At 43.7% G+C, this 22,329-nt stretch overlaps 1 protein-coding gene across 1 annotated transcript in view; it reads right to left on the bottom strand.

Moving 5' to 3' along the window:
• LOC310867033 (low-density lipoprotein receptor-related protein 1B-like) overlaps positions 1-22,329 on the bottom strand; it is a gene marked incomplete at its 5' end in the record, with an annotated part of 569,593 nt that overhangs the window by 5,993 nt on the left and 541,271 nt on the right. The window contains 2 exon segments of the mRNA XM_083776826.1: positions 2,045-2,135; positions 20,848-20,927. Coding sequence (XP_083632952.1) covers positions 2,045-2,135; positions 20,848-20,927 — 171 coding nt within the window.

The following is a 22,329-nucleotide window of genomic DNA, read 5'->3' as shown; positions in this document are numbered from 1 at the left end:
ATAAAGCGCCGTGACATATCGCCACTGTCGGGCAGAAACCTCTTATATCCCAACGGGTTTTTTTTTTTTTTTTTTTTTTTTATTCAACGGCCTGCCACACTGCGACGGAAAACACCAAAGCATAGCACTCCGCAAGCTCGAAAGCGACGCGTTTCGATGCTTGTCGATCTGCTACTTTTCTTTTTTTTTTACTTAGTTACGATTTTGTAACCCATTTTTCACCCCTGTGTCAATCATCTAATGTGATCCTGGGCTCTACACACCCTCCGCCAACCTAGTCCCCATATATGGGGGACAAGGGGAGAGCAAACGGACTTGAACTCATGCTTCCTTCATGCCTGAGTGTCCAAGTTGCTCCTTTTACACCTGACAGGGGGGGAGTTTCCCTGGTTGGACGTAGCCCTTGGAAGGAACACGTTATTCCAACCGGTTCCTTTCCACCTCCATCAGGCGCCACCGGCTGGCCAGGGGGAGGCAGTTTAGAGACCAGGATTCCGGCATGTTTTTTTGTGAGGGTATACCTACCCTATAGGGGACACGGGGAGAACATGCAAACTCCACACAGAAAGGCCAGAATCGAACCCAGGACCTTCTAGCTGTGAGGCGACAGCACTACCAACTGTGCCACCGCCCACCGTGCCCCCTCGATCTGCTACTTTTTTTTTTTTTTTAACACTTTATTTTGATTTTTATTGATGAATAAATGAAAAAACATGTAAATATCCCCCCCTCCCCCCCAATCAAGGTCAGAACAAGACAAATAAAACAAAGACGCACAGTACAAGACAGTAAAAGTAATTAGTAAACTAGTTTTGAAAGTACTAGTGAACATAGTAAGAAGAAAAATAATAATAAAATAAAATAAACAGAATTTTCCATCAGGGTATGGTATCTAGGTTACATACATTGTACCCATCTTTCAGTTTAGATAGTAAATTGCTCTATATCCAACTGTCTACTTACTGAGGGCCTCCAACCAGAGGTCGCCCAATGTCAGGTTTGGTGTGAGGTTCGATCGGCTACTTTTGACATATTTTTTTTATTTGTATCCTGAAAAGTTACAGTTTTGGACATATATGAGGTTTCCAACCCCGACAGAGACGACATATACAGCATGTTGGTGCTGCTGCCGCCTCGACTCCTCGGTACCACAGCAAACAGCTGTAGCCTATATCCCATTCTGACCGGGCACCCATTTTGGTGTTGGCATCATGTTATGCTTTAGCTGTTGAAAAATAGCAGATCTACAAGCTCATATCGCGCCACCGAGTGGCGCGATACAAGCTTGTAGGTCTGCTATTTTTGAAAAATCGAAGAACGACTGACATTTTTAGAATCTGATCTCGGGTCAGAATGGGTTCATCAGACCAGTGTGTGTCCAGTGGAAAACCTCGTATGAATCTGATCTCAGGTCAGAATGGGATATATAATCTCAAAGCCACATGGCCACTTCCTACTTTCCATAATGTGACGGAGCGATCTATAAGGCGCCGAGGCGAATCAAAGGGGCTCACCGCTGAGCAGAATCATTACACGGGATCTCTCTTCCAAATGGAAACTTGTAACTCCGTTACTTGTTCAACGATAAAAGATTTCAAAGCAGGGAGAAAAATGCAGGCCTGTGGACTTTCTCTGGTGTCTATGCCGCTGCTGGCTTTGGTGGCCTTTGAACATGACATGATATAATATATTTACATTTTTATATATAATGTGTGTGTGTGTGCGGGCGGGCATGCGTCACGCGCGCTCGTGTGTGTGTGTGTGTGTGCCCTGCTTGTTAGAAACCGTAGCATTGTGGGTATGAACCATAAAGGGCACACAAACGCATCTGCAAGTTAACAATGCTATAACAAGCTATTTCTGGGGAAACTCTGGATGATATTTTCTTTTTTCAATGACACTGCACAGTATGCCAGGTGAGAGGAGGAACAGTCAATTTAGAGGCTATAACCTCACCAGAGAAGGCAGTAGCATGGCGTGTGCGTGCGTGCGTGCGTCTGCGCGTGCGTGTGTGTGTGTGCGTGCGTGTGTGTGTTTGTTTCACCTCTGCCTCCGTCTGCAGATGAAAACACCTGCCACCACGGTGGCTATCAGGATGACCAGCAGGACCAGAGGGACGATGATGGCGATGCTCCCTGAGGAAGAGACACGAAAAATGCCATAGTTTTAGTACTTAGTTAAAAGTTTAAGCTCATAAAATCAAAGCATTAGGATGATACTGTATGTCCTAGTGTGTCCTTGATGATGTCCCCTAATTGCTCCCGATGTGCAGGTTGGCGGCGGTGATGGCTCAGGGGCAAGGTTGCCAGTTCGAACCCTGTGGGCTCCCCCGGAGTTATAGTGTCGAAGTGTCCTTGAGCAAGACACTGAACCCCTAATTGCTCCTGATGTGCTGGTTGGTACCTTGCATGGTTTCCTCCGCCCATGTAATGCACAATCTATGTAAAGCGCCTTTGGATAAAAGCACTACTGTATATAAATGCACCATTTACCATTTACACAAAAGGAACTCCTGAGAACAGATGGCAGGACAAGTATCATAGTATAGATGACTTTAACATATCGTTTATTGTGTGTTTTCTCTTTCTGGGGGAAATCCAGCGTGCGTTGAATTATTACAACCATCTTGATGTGCAGAAATGCACGTTGTGTGCACTATAACAGCACACTCACCAGGGACAGTAACTATACAGTGTGGGCTGTGTGATATTTACAGGTGCGGGGAAGCTATTGTAGATTCAATTTCATCCACATGCCAGATAAAGAGCTGCAAGGAAGCTTCACTACACTACTGCTGCTGGATTGGAAAGGTTGTTTGTGAGTGGGAGGTTCAAGGTCATGCATTTCATTTATTTGTGAAGACTGCTGCTTAATCTATACAGTACAGGATGTTTTGATTACAGTATTGTGTGTGTTTTGTGCCCCTGCTGAATGCATCTGAACTGTATAATAATATCGTTGCTGTCGGGCGAAAATCCTTCCAACTCCCAGTGGTGGAAAGTAACCAAGTACATTTAGTCAAGTACTGGAGTTTAACGTCATTTTTTTTAGGTAATTGTACTACATTTCAGAGGCAAATATTGTATTTGTAACTAAGTAATTAACCCATTTTGGTCGGGAATCCCTTTTGGTAGCATTAGCATTAGGTTATGCTTTAGCTATTGAAAAATAGCAGATCTACAAGCTCATAGCGCGCCACCGAGTGGCGCGCTACGAGCTTGTAGGTCTGCTATTTTTGAAGAATCGTGAATAGTGACATGAAAGTTTTTGAGAACGACTGACATAGAAAACCATCGCTTTTTCAAGAAAACAGTCAGGATTTAGAAGACATTTGCAGAATCCTTCCCAGGTCAAAATGGGTTAATGGCATTTTTTTTAGGTAATTGTACTTTACTTTACTTTCACTCCAATACATTTCAGAGGCAAATATTGTACTTGTAAGTAATTAAGTAAGTAGCCTTGCAGAGACATGAGGCCCATACAGTAGATAACATAAGCCACTTCAGCCACTGTATAGATTTGAAGACTTTAATGGAACATTCTGACACAATGATCATAATATAGTGACATCATCTGCTTCAAGGACAACTTCACCACATTATATCTTCATATAATAAATAGGACCTCACTAATAATCGTGATAAAATGGCACCATTGTCCTCCAGTGACATCATCATTAGGCAGATTTTTATTTTTAAGGTTTATTATAGTTTTAGAACTACATACAACTCAAGGTCTGGAGAAATCCACCTTTGTCATTGATTCAATGACTTCCTCAGCTCAAAATGCATTTTGGACAATAATTTAAGCTTTTGAATTCGAGTAATTGCTGCAATTTGAATAATTGTGCAATTATAGTTTCAATAACACTCATTTGGCGAACATAATTTGCTGTTCATATATTCAGAACGGGTAAGGACTAGTACACACACGCACGCACGCACGCACGCACACGCACACGCACACGCACACGCACACGCACACGCACACACACACACACACACACACACACACACACACACACACACACACACACACACACACACACACACACACACACACACACACACACACACACACAGGCTATAACAAAAGGTGTTTTGTTCGAGCAATCTCTAGCCATACAGGCCGCCTACGAGTCTTGGTTTTATTAGTACCGGTACTTCATTCATTCTGTTGACAACATGAATAATACTACCGGTCTCCCAGTGGTGGAAAGTAACTAAGTACTTTTACTTAAGTACCTGTACTTAAGTACAATTTTGAGGAATTTGCTTGAGTATTTCCAATTTTCAGTACTTCTACTTCTACTCCACTACATCTCAGAGGCAATGATTTGTACTTTTACTCCACTACAATTATTTGAACATTTTAGTTAGGCCTATACTAGTTACTTTGGAGATTTTAATTTTGATTATAAAACATACATTAACCACTTCAACGCTATATACATTTTGGCAATTTGAAAATAGCCGATCTACAAGCTGCACAATGCAACGCGACGCATTGTGTGAGCTTGTAGATCGGCTTGTAGATCGGTTATTATAGTTACTTTGTAGATTTTGATTATTATTATTATTACAAAACATACATTACCCCACTTCAGCGCTACACGTTTCTAGCCTGGGTTATTCCAGCCTGATTCCAGTGTTGTTTTTGGCAGCAAATTTCTATTTTAGTTTTAGTCATAGTCTCCTGAATAGTTTTCACTTAGTCTTAGTCACATTTTAGTCACCTGGAATGTATTAGTGTTAGTCTAGTTTTAGTCGACTAAATGTCATACGATTTTAGTCGACAAAATCAACTGTAGATTTAGTCGACTAAAATCGTGTTTTGACAGGCCTTGATGTCATTGTAATGACATATTTTACACTTTGGTTGCACGCTGAAAATAGCAATAGCGACGCGTTGTGAGATTGTATATCTGCTATTTTCAGCATGCAACCCAGCATGAAACTGGATCTCTTGTCCACTAGTCCCTTCCTAACATTTTAGTCTAGTTTTTATTTGTTGACGAAATTGTCAGTATATTTAGTCTTAGTTTTAGTCATCATAGATTCGTTTTTATTTCGTTTTTATCTAGTTTTAGTCAGTGAAAAAAGGTAGTCGACGAACATTTTTTTCGTCTTAGTTTTAGTCGACGAAAACAACACAGCCTGATTCGCTGCATGTGTTCCAACTGAGTGACAGTTACAGATGCACAGAACTCACCACATCAGTCTGCAGCCAACCCCAGACTAATACATCTCTAGCCTGGTTAATAACCCATTCTGACCTGAGATCAGATTCACACGAGGTTTCCACTGGACACACACTGGTCTGATGAACCCATTCTGACCTGAGATCAGATTCTAAAAATGTCAGTCGTTCTTCGATTTTTCAAAAATAGCAGACCTACAAGCTCGTTATGAGCTTGTAGATCTGCTATTTTTCAATAGCTAAAGCATGACATGATGCTAACACCAAAATGGGTTCCCGTTCAGAATGGGATAAACCAGACTAATATCGCACGGACCGCGGGATATTAGTCTGGGGAGGCTCAGCTTGGATTTCATTTCCAGGGGGGGGGTGGGTTGAAACATTTTCTCTTTGACGCAATTGGTCAGAGCTATACTGTCAGTCAAAGGTCTCAAGCATTGAACGTCACTGTACCAAAGCCCCGCCCATATTGCATACCGTGTCCCGATTGGCCCCCCCCATTTATCTGGTGTAGGAAATGGGCGTATACAATTGAGCCTCTCCAGACCGTAATCCGCCGGCAGGCAATTTATTTTTGCCAACGGCTGATTCGGTCTGGTTTAATAACCAGGCTAATACATCTCGGCCAATAGCCGACCTACAGATGACATAATATTTGCCTCTGAAATGGAAATGGTAAATGGTGCATTTATATAGCAGCCTTTTCTCCAAGGCGCTTTACATAGATTGTGCATTACATTCACCCATTCACACAAACATTCATACACCGATTGCGGCGGAAGCCATGCAAGGTATACCAACCAGCACATCGGGAGCAATTTGGGGTTCATTCAGTGTCTTGCCCAAGGACACTTCGACACTTCGACATGTAGACAGGAGGAGGAGCCAGGATTCGAACCGCCGACCCACGGATCATTGGACGACCTGCTCTACCTCCTGAGCCACAGTCGCTCAAAATTGTTGTTACAGTAAGTACGGTACTTGAATAAAAAATGTTGTACCTGGTTACTTTCCCAAACATGAGCGCACATACATACGCCATTGAATGTGACAACAATCACCCTTTTGTGTGTGAGTAGAGGCAGTCAGGGTGAGGTGCCAGGCCCATGTGATAATAGCTCATTCTGACCTGAGATCAGATTCTAAAAAAAATGTCTTCTACATCCTGACAGTTTTCTGAAAAAGCTGTTTCTGTGAGTCGTTCTTCGATTTTTCAAAAATAGCAGACCTACAAGCTCGTAGCGCGCCACTCGGTGAGCGCGCTACGAGCTTGTAGATCTGCTGTTTTTCAATAGCTAAAGCATAGCATAATGCTAACACCAAAAAGGGGTTCTCCCGTTCAGAATGGGATAGGGAAGAGGGGAGACTGTTGTTGTCGTTTCATTATGATTCTCCCGACACAACCCAGACATGCATTAAGGACCGCAGGGAAATCTTTTCCATTTCCAAAATCCATTTCAGTCATTCAAACACACACGTGACCCAGCGGCAGAAGCACTGGTGTACCCATCCACAGACTCTCCTTTTCATTTCAAAGAACCAAAACAACCTCCTTGTCAGTGACATGACAATAGACTGAATATTAATGTCTGTAAAGTTAAAGATTCTGTCTGTCTTCGTCCCTAATGCCATTAAATAAGGCACTAAATGATACCATGTGTCTCGCTAGATTTGTTGTTTTTTCCCTTTGTATTTACCACTGTTGTCCTGCACTTTTTTTTTTGCCATGAGAGAATAATTGTGTTGTTGTTGCTGTTGTTGTAACTGTTTGTTTTTTTACTGTTGTTGAGACCAAAGACAAATTTCCACACGTGGACAATAAATGAAACTAACTAACTAACTAACTAACTAAGTTATCAATTCACAGGACCCAACATAAAACATAAAACGTTGTGAAATGTGCTGGTCTGTTGTTCGGCGTCAGACACACATCACATTGTGTGAAGGAGTTTATCCCATTCTGAACGGGCACCCATTTTGGTGTCGGCATCATGTCATGCTTTAGCTATTGAAAAATAGCAGATCTACAAGCTCATATCGCGCCACCGAGTGGCGCGATACGAGCTTGTAGGTCTGCTATTTTTTGAAAAATCGAAGAACGACTGACATTTTCAGAATCTGATCTCAGGTCAGAATGGGTTGATCAGACCAGTGTGTTGTCCAGTGGAAACCTGGTATGAATCTGATCTCAGGTCAGAATGGTTTATTTGGGCGTGTGTAGCTCTCCCCCCTAGCTTGTTATAAATCTCAGCATTGTGGGAGTTGCACCCGCTGAACCGGTATAAGGGCCACAAAGTATGTGCAGCAAGTTAAACAATGCTAACAAGCAATTTATGTGGAAACTCAAGATAATATTTCTTTCCCACACACAATAACACGTACTGCAGTTACTTCTGCCCGGTGGGGGGAAACATCCAATTTAGAGAGACCTTACCAGACAGAAAGGCAGCATGCAGCACCTTGTGTACTCCTGGATCTAATTGGTTAGCTCACAGCCCACATTAATAAGCCATAACCTTCTCACCTGAAAGTTCAGACGTGAAAGCATGCAAATAGGAAAATAATGCATCAATATCGCTTCCTGCAATTACATCCCGTAATGTCACCTGTCGGTGTTGGTTAACCCATTCTGAACGGGAACCCATTTTGGTGTTAGCATCATGTTATGCTTTAGCTATTGAAAAATAGCAGATCTACAAGCTCATATCGCGCCACCGAGTGGCGCGATACGAGCTTGCAGGTCTGCTATTTTTGAAAAAAATCGAAGAACGACTGACATTTTTTTAATCTGATCTCAGGTCAGAATGGGTTCGTCAGACGAGTGTGTGTCCAGTGGAAACCTTGTATGAATCTGATCTCAGGTCAGAATGGGTTAATTAGCTTGAGAGAACAACAACTCGGGGATTGAAATGTCACTGATCGACTGTGCGACGGACTCAAGCAAATACTTAAACGGGTGTTCCGTATAGTAGCCGTTTAGTTCTTGCTGAATTCTGATGATAATGTATACTGTATGAACCACTGTTAGTGGGGTTTTTTTAATGATTATATATACGGCGCTATACACTCTGTGGAGATGTAAAAAGAAAAAGAAAAGGCAGTTTTACGCGGTCGTGCAGGTAAAACGCTGAGGAACGCTCAGCATGGAGTTCTTCTTTTTTTTGCTACTTCCAGTTATCAATGGATATATATGGTGATCATTATTACGTTAAGAAAAAGTGTGGTCCGGAACTCCCCTTTAAAGGGATTGTGACATTAAAAAAAAGGTTTTGGAATTGTTATTGTTTTTTTTTTAGGTTTTCTAATCTCAATTGCACCCAAAAAACATGAACTTTTAACATTCAGTAGATTTTCTGTGATCTGGGGTTTTCTGGCTCAAACAGGTGCTCTGATTTGCCGGCAGTAAGTGACATCACTTACTGCAAATCCTATATATATGAGAATGGGATTTGCCAGCAGATGTCACTGTTTTCACTGTTTTGCCTGTTTTCATTGTAGCTCAAAAGGCTTCCAAACCCCAAAGAAAACTTCAGACCACAGAAAATCCACTGAATGTTCAAAGTTCAGGTTTTTTTGGGTGTAATTGAGGTCATAAAACCTAAAAGAAAAAAGAAAAATAAATGAAAATGAATGTCATAAAACCTTTAAGTATTTACTTCAGAATACTTTTTATCTCCGGAGGAGTCATATGATAAAAATGTATCGGTCAGATTTCTCTATTATTCCATTCTGATTGGCATGAATAGACTAAAGATAAATGCATTTAAATAGCGCCTCTCTCTCTCTCCATGGCGCATGCATTTCACGTTCACTCGTTCACACACCGATGGCGGAGGAAACCATGCGAGGCAACGGACCTGCTTATCGGGAGTAATAACAGGGGTTCAGTGTCTTGGACACGTAGCCGTGAGGGGCCGGGGATCAAACATGGAACCTTCGAACCTGGAACCTACACAACCGGTCCGCCTCCTGAGCCACTCCCGCCAAAAGATTGGACTTAATTGTCACTTGCGCGTTAATATGGATCCCACCGCAGTTCAAGGAAAGCCCCCGCTGTGATTGGCCAGTAGTCGTTGTGATTGACAGTTCTCGTTTTTGCGACCAGTCATTAGTCCTACAACTATCTCAAACCCTCACCCTAACACTAACCAGCACACCTAAACCTAACCTTAACCCATGTCTAACCAATGACTAGTCTAAACCTAACCTCCCACGGGGCAGCACACCTAAACCTAACCTTAACCCATGTCTAACCAATGACTAGTCTAAACCTAACCTCCCACGGGGCAGCACACCTAAACCTAACCTTAACCCATGTCTAACCAATGACTAGTCTAAACTAAGTATGCAACCCCCTAAACCTAACCTTAACCCATGTCTAACCAATGACTAGTCTAAACTAAGTATGCAACCCCCTAAACCTAACCTTAACCCATGTCTAACCAATGACTAGTCTAAACTAAGTATGCAACCCCCTAAACCTAACCTTAACCCATGTCTAACCAATGACTAGTCTAAACTAAGTATGCAACCCCCTAAACCTAACCTTAACCCATGTCTAACCAATGACTAGTCTAAACTAAGTATGCACCCCCCTAAACCTAACCTTAACCCATGTCTAACCAATGACTAGTCTAAACTAAGTATGCACCCCCCTAAACCTAACCTTAACCCATGTCTAACCAATGACTAATCTAAACTAAGTATGCACCCCCCTAAACCTAACCTTAACCCATGTCTAACCAATGACTAGTCTAAACTAAGTATGCAACCCCCTAAACCTAACCTTAACCCATGTCTAACCAATGACTAGTCTAAACTAAGTATGCACCCCCCTAAACCTAACCTTAACCCATGTCTAACCAATGACTAGTCTAAACTAAGTATGCAACCCCCTAAACCTAACCTTAACCCATGTCTAACCAATGACTAGTCTAAACTAAGTATGCACCCCCCTAAACCTAACCTGAACGGCCTATAACCTCAGTAAAACTATGCCTTCCCGGGAGCCAATCAGACACATGGTGAGGCGGGTCTAACCAAGAACGTTGGTGGGATTCATAATCACGCGTCACTTTGCATGTAGAGGTGCTGCCTCCAAAAAGTACAAACAGTTGCCCTGAGTCCTGTGAAGGCACTGAGTACTATTACTAGTCTAAAGTATTTGTACTTGAAAGATAGGGAGCATATGGGAGTTTCTGACAACCTTATGCTCTTGACAATAATTAAGAATAATAATAATAATATTCTTAATAATAATAATAATGTTGTGCTCTTCAGAGGCACACGGTACTGGTAGGCATTTCTGGGGATTCAAATGGGAGACACTCTCTAACCCATTCTGACCTGAGATCAGATTCATACGAGGTTTCCACTGGACACACACTGGTCTGATGAACCCATTCTGACCTGAGATCAGATTCTAAGAAATGTCAGTCGTTCTTTGATTTTTCAAAAAATAGCAGACCTACAAGCTCGTAGCGCGCCACTCGGTGGCGCGCTATGAGCTTGTAGATCTGCTATTTTTAAATAGCTAAAGCACGACATGATGCTGACACCAAAATGGGTTCCCGTTCAGAATTGGCTAACCAAGCACTACATTATTACTGTGATTTAATTTCTTCCAATTTGCTCGCTCAGTCATGCATAATTTCCTCACACAAGTTTCAAGTGTAGGGTTACTGTAGGGCAGGGGTGGGAAACTTATTACTATCAAATATTTCCACACTCACTCCCTGGGGCCATACTGTATATTACTGTCGTAGCAAAAATAGCGACACGTTTTGAGCTTGTAGATCGGCTATATTTGCTATATTTGAATTGAAATCTTGAATCATTTTTGCTGTATTTGAATTGGAATCCTGAAAATGTACATGTTTATGTCATTTGAAATGCCTTTAATTATACTTGTGTTGAGCATTGAGCTACTAATTTAGACTGAAGTAATTAAAGCGGGTCATGTTTGCAGGTTGTGGAATTGTAAACAGCTGAAACCAATATTATAATCAGTATTCTGACATTAACCTGAGGGCCACATTAAAGGGTGCGTTCGGAAATACCGCAGCGGGAGCGCACTTTTCGCCTATTAGTTTGCATTGCACAGTGCGCACATTGCAAAAGAAGTAGCATTACTTTTGACAGTGCAGAGACATAATTGCCTTCCTTGATGAGCATCAACGACCATCAACAGTCACAGACACACACAGCTCGCGTCTACAGTCACAGACACACACAGCTCCCCTCTACAGTCACAGACACACACAGCTCCCCTCTACAGTCACAGACACACACAGCTCCCCTCTACAGTCACAGACACACACAGCTCCCCTCTACAGACACACACAGCTCCCCTCTACAGTCACAGACACACACAGCTCCCCTCTACAGTCACAGACACACACAGCTCCCCTCTACAGTCAAGACACACACAGCTGCCCTCTACAGTCACAGACACACACAGCTCCCCTCTACAGTCACAGACACACACAGCTCCCCTCTACAGTCACAGACACACACAGCTCCCCTCTACAGTCACAGACACACACAGCTCCCCTCTACAGTCACAGACACACACAGCTCCCCTCTACAGTCACAGACACACACAGCTCCCCTCTACAGTCACAGACACACACAGCTCCCCTCTACAGTCACAGACACACACAGCTCCCCTCTACAGTCACAGACACACACACACAGCTCCCCTCTACAGTCACAGACACACACACAGCTCCCCTCTACAGTCACAGACACACACACACAGCTCCCCTCTACAGTCACAGACACACACACACAGCTCCCCTCTACAGTCACAGACACACACAGCTCCCCTCTACAGTCACAGACACACACAGCTCCCCTCTACAGTCACAGACACACACAGCTCCTCTCTACAGTCACAGACACACACAGCTCCCCTCTACAGTCACAGACACACACACAGCTCCCCTCTACAGTCACAGACACACACAGCTCCTCTCTACAGTGCTCTACTACTGAAAGTGACTCTCATTTATCTCCAAAAGCACTTGAATATGATGGAATATGACTAAAGCTCACATTTAACACAAAAAATGCTGGAAACGTATCCATACGCTTTATTAATATCTAACGCCGTACGCGCGAAGCGTATGTATACGTTTTATACGTTTTTTTATTGCTTACTGTACATCAACGTCCTATGCTCCAGGACACCGAGGAAAATAACAGCGATCGTCTCCAGGAAGCTCCAATATGTGATCCGGGAGTAAAAAGCCCCTCCCTCCTGAAAAGAGGTCTGTCTGTGGCGAAGACGCTCCCTCCTCCAATGCCTCCATTACACGTATGGGTCTGCACGGCAACGGCATAGACCAACGCAGATGTCAGGGCATCTAAAATGGAGTTACCCATACTCTAGTAGTAGTCTAGTGTCTGTGAATACACTCGATTCCCCCTCCCCTCCTGTTTCTACATGGTTTCTCCCGAGGAATCTTTGTGGGGGGAGTCTCTTGTGCCCGGATCGCATTGCAGTTTGAGTTCCCTGGCCCCAGGCCACACTGCGCCTTGTAATCGCCTTGCACCGCTCTCTCATTCTCGGAAAAAGATATAACGCAGTCGTGTCGATTTGCCCTCTGCCAGTATATAAACCAAGAATAATCTTCAACGATCGCCATTTCATAACGTTTTCAACACGCACACGGCACACGCCATGATCAACTAACTGCCTAGCTACGTCTTCAGTCTTCACCAGCCATCGCTATCCGTTGTGTGGATCGCCATCGCGTCTTCACTTTGTTTGTTTGGGCAAGAAGCACGATCAGCGATGGAAAAGAGCTTTATATCCACGGCAGATAAGTAATGACGTATTATCGAAGGACCGCCATGATCAACTTACTGCCTACGTCTTCGTCAGCCAATGCAGCCATCATCGCTATCCGTTGTGTGATTGTGGATGTAGGCTATATCCACGGTATCGAGAGAGACGCCCGGCTGTGATATAGGTCTTATCACTGCAATTATAATGAATAAAAAGGCTACAATCACACAACGGATAGCGATGGCTGCATTGGCTGGTGACAACGTAGCCTCGGTCCCAGGCAGTTAGTTGATCATGGCGGTCCCTCGATAATACGTCATTACTTATCTGCCGTGGATAAAACTCTTTTCCATCGCTGATCTCTGCTTCTTTGCCCAAACAAAGTGAAGATAGCGTTGTCCAACAAAGCAGCCAGTTATTTGATCATCTCTCTCTCCTGTGCTTCTTTCCTCAAACATGTCCAGACATGTCAACCTCAACCACTAAACTCACCGATCCAGTAACGCATCTCACCGTTATACTATCGTTCTGAAGGCAGATATAAAAATAAACATAAATAAATTATTGTCATATACATACTACACACTGAATGAAAGCCCTAATTGTCTACTTTTAGGAGGAAAACAAATACATAATATTGATCCCATGTACAGTTTGTCAGTAGGATATTGAATGCAGTTGTTCAGGTCCAACTATTATTCACAAAATAAGGCCTATAGCGACATGTACATATTATATACCGTATGAAACAGAAGACCCTCTGCTTTCATAAGAAAAAAACTAATACTGTAATAATAATAAAAATCACACCCCTGTGAAGTGAGCATTTCCTCATGAAGTTATCATAGCGAGTTATAAAGGTTTAAAGTCACAGAGATTGACAGGCAGATATAAACATAAATAAATTATTATCATATACATACTACACACTGAATGAAAGCCCTGAATGTCTACTTTTAGGAGGAAAACAAATATACAAATATATACAAATATAGTTTGTCAGTAATTGGCTATTGAATGCAGCTTGCGCCCACCAGAGGATTTCAGAAAATGCATGGACCAGAAGAACTATTATTCACAAAATAAGGCCTATAGCGAAATGTACATACTATATACCGTATGAAACAGAAGACTCTCTGCTTTCATAAGAAAAATACTTCTACTGTAATAATAATGAAAATCACACCCCTGTGAAGTGAGCAGTGCAATGTTGCGCACACAGCTCCCCTCTACAGTCACAGACACACACAGCTCCCCTCTACAGTCACAGACACACACAGCTCCCCTCTACAGTCACAGACACACACACACAGCTCCCCTCTACAGTCACAGACACACACACAGCTCCCCTCTACAGTCACAGACACACACACACAGCTCCCCTCTACAGTCACAGACACACACACACACACACACACAGCTCCCCTCTACAGTCACAGACACACACAGCTCCCCTCTACAGTCACAGACACACAGCTCCCCTCTACAGTCACAGACACACAGCTCCCCTCTACAGTCAGACACACACACAGCTCCCCTCTACAGTCACAGACACACACAGCTCCCCTCTACAGTCAAGACACACACAGCTGCCCTCTACAGTCACAGACACACACAGCTCCCCTCTACAGTCACAGACACACACAGCTCCCCTCTACAGTCACAGACACACACAGCTCCCCTCTACAGTCACAGACACACACAGCTCCCCTCTACAGTCACAGACACACACAGCTCCCCTCTACAGTCACAGACACACACAGCTCCCCTCTACAGTCACAGACACACACAGCTCCCCTCTACAGTCACAGACACACACAGCTCCCCTCTACAGTCACAGACACACACACACACAGCTCCCCTCTACAGTCACAGACACACACACAGCTCCCCTCTACAGTCACAGACACACACACACAGCTCCCCTCTACAGTCACAGACACACACACACAGCTCCCCTCTACAGTCACAGACACACACAGCTCCCCTCTACAGTCACAGACACACACAGCTCCCCTCTACAGTCACAGACACACACAGCTCCTCTCTACAGTCACAGACACACACAGCTCCCCTCTACAGTCACAGACACACACACAGCTCCCCTCTACAGTCACAGACACACACAGCTCCTCTCTACAGTGCTCTACTACTGAAAGTGACTCTCATTTATCTCCAAAAGCACTTGAATATGATGGAATATGACTAAAGCTCACATTTAACACAAAAAATGCTGGAAACGTATCCATACGCTTTATTAATATCTAACGCCGTACGCGCGAAGCGTATGTATACGTTTTATACGTTTTTTTATTGCTTACTGTACATCAACGTCCTATGCTCCAGGACACCGAGGAAAATAACAGCGATCGTCTCCAGGAAGCTCCAATATGTGATCCGGGAGTAAAAAGCCCCTCCCTCCTGAAAAGAGGTCTGTCTGTGGCGAAGACGCTCCCTCCTCCAATGCCTCCATTACACGTATGGGTCTGCACGGCAACGGCATAGACCAACGCAGATGTCAGGGCATCTAAAATGGAGTTACCCATACTCTAGTAGTAGTCTAGTGTCTGTGAATACACTCGATTCCCCCTCCCCTCCTGTTTCTACATGGTTTCTCCCGAGGAATCTTTGTGGGGGGAGTCTCTTGTGCCCGGATCGCATTGCAGTTTGAGTTCCCTGGCCCCAGGCCACACTGCGCCTTGTAATCGCCTTGCACCGCTCTCTCATTCTCGGAAAAAGATATAACGCAGTCGTGTCGATTTGCCCTCTGCCAGTATATAAACCAAGAATAATCTTCAACGATCGCCATTTCATAACGTTTTCAACACGCACACGGCACACGCCATGATCAACTAACTGCCTAGCTACGTCTTCAGTCTTCACCAGCCATCGCTATCCGTTGTGTGGATCGCCATCGCGTCTTCACTTTGTTTGTTTGGGCAAGAAGCACGATCAGCGATGGAAAAGAGCTTTATATCCACGGCAGATAAGTAATGACGTATTATCGAAGGACCGCCATGATCAACTTACTGCCTACGTCTTCGTCAGCCAATGCAGCCATCATCGCTATCCGTTGTGTGATTGTGGATGTAGGCTATATCCACGGTATCGAGAGAGACGCCCGGCTGTGATATAGGTCTTATCACTGCAATTATAATGAATAAAAAGGCTACAATCACACAACGGATAGCGATGGCTGCATTGGCTGGTGACAACGTAGCCTCGGTCCCAGGCAGTTAGTTGATCATGGCGGTCCCTCGATAATACGTCATTACTTATCTGCCGTGGATAAAACTCTTTTCCATCGCTGATCTCTGCTTCTTTGCCCAAACAAAGTGAAGATAGCGTTGTCCAACAAAGCAGCCAGTTATTTGATCATCTCTCTCTCCTGTGCTTCTTTCCTCAAACATGTCCAGACATGTCAACCTCAACCACTAAACTCACCGATCCAGTAACGCATCTCACCGTTATACTATCGTTCTGAAGGCAGATATAAAAATAAACATAAATAAATTATTGTCATATACATACTACACACTGAATGAAAGCCCTAATTGTCTACTTTTAGGAGGAAAACAAATACATAATATTGATCCCATGTACAGTTTGTCAGTAGGATATTGAATGCAGTTGTTCAGGTCCAACTATTATTCACAAAATAAGGCCTATAGCGACATGTACATATTATATACCGTATGAAACAGAAGACCCTCTGCTTTCATAAGAAAAAAACTAATACTGTAATAATAATAAAAATCACACCCCTGTGAAGTGAGCATTTCCTCATGAAGTTATCATAGCGAGTTATAAAGGTTTAAAGTCACAGAGATTGACAGGCAGATATAAACATAAATAAATTATTATCATATACATACTACACACTGAATGAAAGCCCTGAATGTCTACTTTTAGGAGGAAAACAAATATACAAATATATACAAATATAGTTTGTCAGTAATTGGCTATTGAATGCAGCTTGCGCCCACCAGAGGATTTCAGAAAATGCATGGACCAGAAGAACTATTATTCACAAAATAAGGCCTATAGCGAAATGTACATACTATATACCGTATGAAACAGAAGACTCTCTGCTTTCATAAGAAAAATACTTCTACTGTAATAATAATGAAAATCACACCCCTGTGAAGTGAGCAGTGCAATGTTGCGCACACAGCTCCCCTCTACAGTCACAGACACACACAGCTCCCCTCTACAGTCACAGACACACACAGCTCCCCTCTACAGTCACAGACACACACACACAGCTCCCCTCTACAGTCACAGACACACACACAGCTCCCCTCTACAGTCACAGACACACACACACAGCTCCCCTCTACAGTCACAGACACACACACACACACACACACAGCTCCCCTCTACAGTCACAGACACACACAGCTCCCCTCTACAGTCACAGACACACAGCTCCCCTCTACAGTCACAGACACACAGCTCCCCTCTACAGTCAGACACACACACAGCTCCCCTCTACAGTCACAGACACACACAGCTCCCCTCTACAGTCAAGACACACACAGCTGCCCTCTACAGTCACAGACACACACAGCTCCCCTCTACAGTCACAGACACACACAGCTCCCCTCTACAGTCACAGACACACACAGCTCCCCTCTACAGTCACAGACACACACAGCTCCCCTCTACAGTCACAGACACACACAGCTCCCCTCTACAGTCACAGACACACACAGCTCCCCTCTACAGTCACAGACACACACAGCTCCCCTCTACAGTCACAGACACACACAGCTCCCCTCTACAGTCACAGACACACACACACAGCTCCCCTCTACAGTCACAGACACACACACAGCTCCCCTCTACAGTCACAGACACACACACACAGCTCCCCTCTACAGTCACAGACACACACACACAGCTCCCCTCTACAGTCACAGACACACACAGCTCCCCTCTACAGTCACAGACACACACAGCTCCCCTCTACAGTCACAGACACACACAGCTCCTCTCTACAGTCACAGACACACACAGCTCCCCTCTACAGTCACAGACACACACACAGCTCCCCTCTACAGTCACAGACACACACAGCTCCTCTCTACAGTGCTCTACTACTGAAAGTGACTCTCATTTATCTCCAAAAGCACTTGAATATGATGGAATATGACTAAAGCTCACATTTAACACAAAAAATGCTGGAAACGTATCCATACGCTTTATTAATATCTAACGCCGTACGCGCGAAGCGTATGTATACGTTTTATACGTTTTTTTATTGCTTACTGTACATCAACGTCCTATGCTCCAGGACACCGAGGAAAATAACAGCGATCGTCTCCAGGAAGCTCCAATATGTGATCCGGGAGTAAAAAGCCCCTCCCTCCTGAAAAGAGGTCTGTCTGTGGCGAAGACGCTCCCTCCTCCAATGCCTCCATTACACGTATGGGTCTGCACGGCAACGGCATAGACCAACGCAGATGTCAGGGCATCTAAAATGGAGTTACCCATACTCTAGTAGTAGTCTAGTGTCTGTGAATACACTCGATTCCCCCTCCCCTCCTGTTTCTACATGGTTTCTCCCGAGGAATCTTTGTGGGGGGAGTCTCTTGTGCCCGGATCGCATTGCAGTTTGAGTTCCCTGGCCCCAGGCCACACTGCGCCTTGTAATCGCCTTGCACCGCTCTCTCATTCTCGGAAAAAGATATAACGCAGTCGTGTCGATTTGCCCTCTGCCAGTATATAAACCAAGAATAATCTTCAACGATCGCCATTTCATAACGTTTTCAACACGCACACGGCACACGCCATGATCAACTAACTGCCTAGCTACGTCTTCAGTCTTCACCAGCCATCGCTATCCGTTGTGTGGATCGCCATCGCGTCTTCACTTTGTTTGTTTGGGCAAGAAGCACGATCAGCGATGGAAAAGAGCTTTATATCCACGGCAGATAAGTAATGACGTATTATCGAAGGACCGCCATGATCAACTTACTGCCTACGTCTTCGTCAGCCAATGCAGCCATCATCGCTATCCGTTGTGTGATTGTGGATGTAGGCTATATCCACGGTATCGAGAGAGACGCCCGGCTGTGATATAGGTCTTATCACTGCAATTATAATGAATAAAAAGGCTACAATCACACAACGGATAGCGATGGCTGCATTGGCTGGTGACAACGTAGCCTCGGTCCCAGGCAGTTAGTTGATCATGGCGGTCCCTCGATAATACGTCATTACTTATCTGCCGTGGATAAAACTCTTTTCCATCGCTGATCTCTGCTTCTTTGCCCAAACAAAGTGAAGATAGCGTTGTCCAACAAAGCAGCCAGTTATTTGATCATCTCTCTCTCCTGTGCTTCTTTCCTCAAACATGTCCAGACATGTCAACCTCAACCACTAAACTCACCGATCCAGTAACGCATCTCACCGTTATACTATCGTTCTGAAGGCAGATATAAAAATAAACATAAATAAATTATTGTCATATACATACTACACACTGAATGAAAGCCCTAATTGTCTACTTTTAGGAGGAAAACAAATACATAATATTGATCCCATGTACAGTTTGTCAGTAGGATATTGAATGCAGTTGTTCAGGTCCAACTATTATTCACAAAATAAGGCCTATAGCGACATGTACATATTATATACCGTATGAAACAGAAGACCCTCTGCTTTCATAAGAAAAAAACTAATACTGTAATAATAATAAAAATCACACCCCTGTGAAGTGAGCATTTCCTCATGAAGTTATCATAGCGAGTTATAAAGGTTTAAAGTCACAGAGATTGACAGGCAGATATAAACATAAATAAATTATTATCATATACATACTACACACTGAATGAAAGCCCTGAATGTCTACTTTTAGGAGGAAAACAAATATACAAATATATACAAATATAGTTTGTCAGTAATTGGCTATTGAATGCAGCTTGCGCCCACCAGAGGATTTCAGAAAATGCATGGACCAGAAGAACTATTATTCACAAAATAAGGCCTATAGCGAAATGTACATACTATATACCGTATGAAACAGAAGACTCTCTGCTTTCATAAGAAAAATACTTCTACTGTAATAATAATGAAAATCACACCCCTGTGAAGTGAGCAGTGCAATGTTGCGCAACATTGCACTGCTCACTTCACAGGGGTGTGATTTTCATTATTATTACAGTAGAAGTATTTTTCTTATGAAAGCAGAGAGTCTTCTGTTTCATACGGTATATAGTATGTACATTTCGCTATAGGCCTTATTTTGTGAATAATAGTTCTTCTGGTCCATGCATTTTCTGAAATCCTCTCTGGTGGGCGCAAGCTGCATTCAATAGCCAATTACTGACAAACTATACATGGGACCATGTGTATTTGTTTTCCTCCTAAAAGTAGACATTCAGGGCTTTCATTCAGTGTGTAGTATGTATATGATATTATTTGTGTTCATTTTTATATCTGTCTGTCAATGTCTGTCAACTTCAACCTTCCATATCTCTGCTGTTTTTTCAAAAGAGCAGCGTGCTGCGAAAAGCAGGTGTTAGAAAAAGGTCAATATCTCCAGAATGGAAGATGGTAGAATCATAATTTTTTTTAAAATTGAAGTGGACTAGTTTGGCTTCCTTTTGATTTATGCGGTGTGATTCTCGCTATAAGAGGCCCCTCGCTGTGGGCCCCGAAAAAGTTCAGAAGTCCCAATGTTAATCGCTCAGCACCACCAAGCCTGAGCAAATAGAAAACTCTAGCAATCAATGTGTTAACATCACACACTAGTCCCCCTAAAAATAAATTTCATATCGTCGGGATTAATATAGATATATATCGATATACGACATATCCTTACATGCCTACTGTATGCCTACTGTACTCACCTCCGCTGGTGTTGTCCGATCTGCTGCTCTTGTTGGGGGCGGGCCTCTCGCACTGCGTTCCCGCCCAATTGACCGAACACCTGGAGGGGGGGGGGGGGGGGTCAGAAGAAAGAATGACCTGAGGCGTCGTCATCTCTCAGCGTCTCTCTCTGCTAGCATAATTAGCACGCCGCAGCGTGTACTATATATAGTCTCGCGCCGGTGTCACGCACTGGGAATATAGCCGGTTTCCGATCTATACCGATAATTACGGTAATTGTAGATTGGCCAGCAAGCGATATATAGCCTGGAATCCAGACAGAGGTTGTTATTAACCCATTCTGACCGGGCACCTATTTTGGTGTCGGCATCATGTCATGCTTTAGCTATTTAAAAATAGCAGATCTACAAGCTCATATCGCGCCACCGAGTGGCGCGATACGAGCTTGTAGGTCTGCTATTTTTGAAAAATCGAAGAGCGACTGACATGTTTAGAATCTGATCTCAGGTCAGAATGGGTTCATCAGGACCAGTGTGTGTCCGGCGGAAACCTCGTATGAATCTGATCTCAGGTCAGAATGGCCGGGTTAAGCCTTTTTTGGTTTGCTTCTCCATGACATAATGTGTTGGTCTTCTTATATGTCAAAGCAAGGGCCGGTTTGGGACATCAGGGAGCCGAGGATTCCGATTGGTCTGTGGGCCGGGTTTGGGACCACCAGAGCCCTCCGACGTCAAAGTCCAATTACTTCCCTGTCTACTGTGATTCGTTGAGCACTATCCAATCGGCAACGGCGTGTTGTGCCTATTCATTAACATAACAGGTGAGGTTTGGGAATCAGGCTCAAAAAGGGAAGAGTGGGCAGGTGGAGAAGCAAAGTAATAATACAGATTAAAGGTATATTCAGTGATTTCACTCAAAAAACCTTAGGTTTCGTTTTTGGCTGTGGGACCCAGCCTTTCGTCCAATCAGGATAGAGAGTCAAAAACGAAACCTAAGGTTTTTTGACCCCCAGGGGTTAACTGGGGACAGGGAGGAACTCCTTATATGGCCAGCACACTCTATAGTAGGGAGGATTATCACAACGGAACAAAAAAATATGTGATATTTGAATTAAGTGAAATCACTGAATATACCTTTAAATGAAAACAGTGAAAAGAGCTCCTCCGTCTGAATTCCAGGCTACACGCGCGACACAAGTCTGGTGATTCGGAGGTGTCACACTTTGAAGTATTTTGATCTTATTAACGCAAAATAGGCCTACGTTATGCCGAGGGCAAAGCAGCCAACCTCATAGAGAGTCGATAGAAAAGCCAGTGGGAAATGTTTTAACTATTTAGCCCCCGACATTTATATAGAAATAAACAGAACTGAATGCAACACAAAAGACGTTTCATCTCATTGGTGTTGGGATGAGGAGGGGTCCGATGGGGGGTGGCTATGGAGGAGGTGAGATCCACTTTGCAAGATGATTGACGCAGATGAGGGTCCCGTAAAAGCGTGAG

The sequence above is a fragment of the Protomyctophum parallelum genome, assembly GCF_964188405.1.
Source record: "Protomyctophum parallelum genome assembly, chromosome: 11".
Taxonomy (NCBI): Eukaryota; Metazoa; Chordata; class Actinopteri; order Myctophiformes; family Myctophidae; genus Protomyctophum; species Protomyctophum parallelum.
Note: the sequence above shows the minus strand (reverse complement) of the source record. Positions and strands in the feature narration are given on the sequence as shown.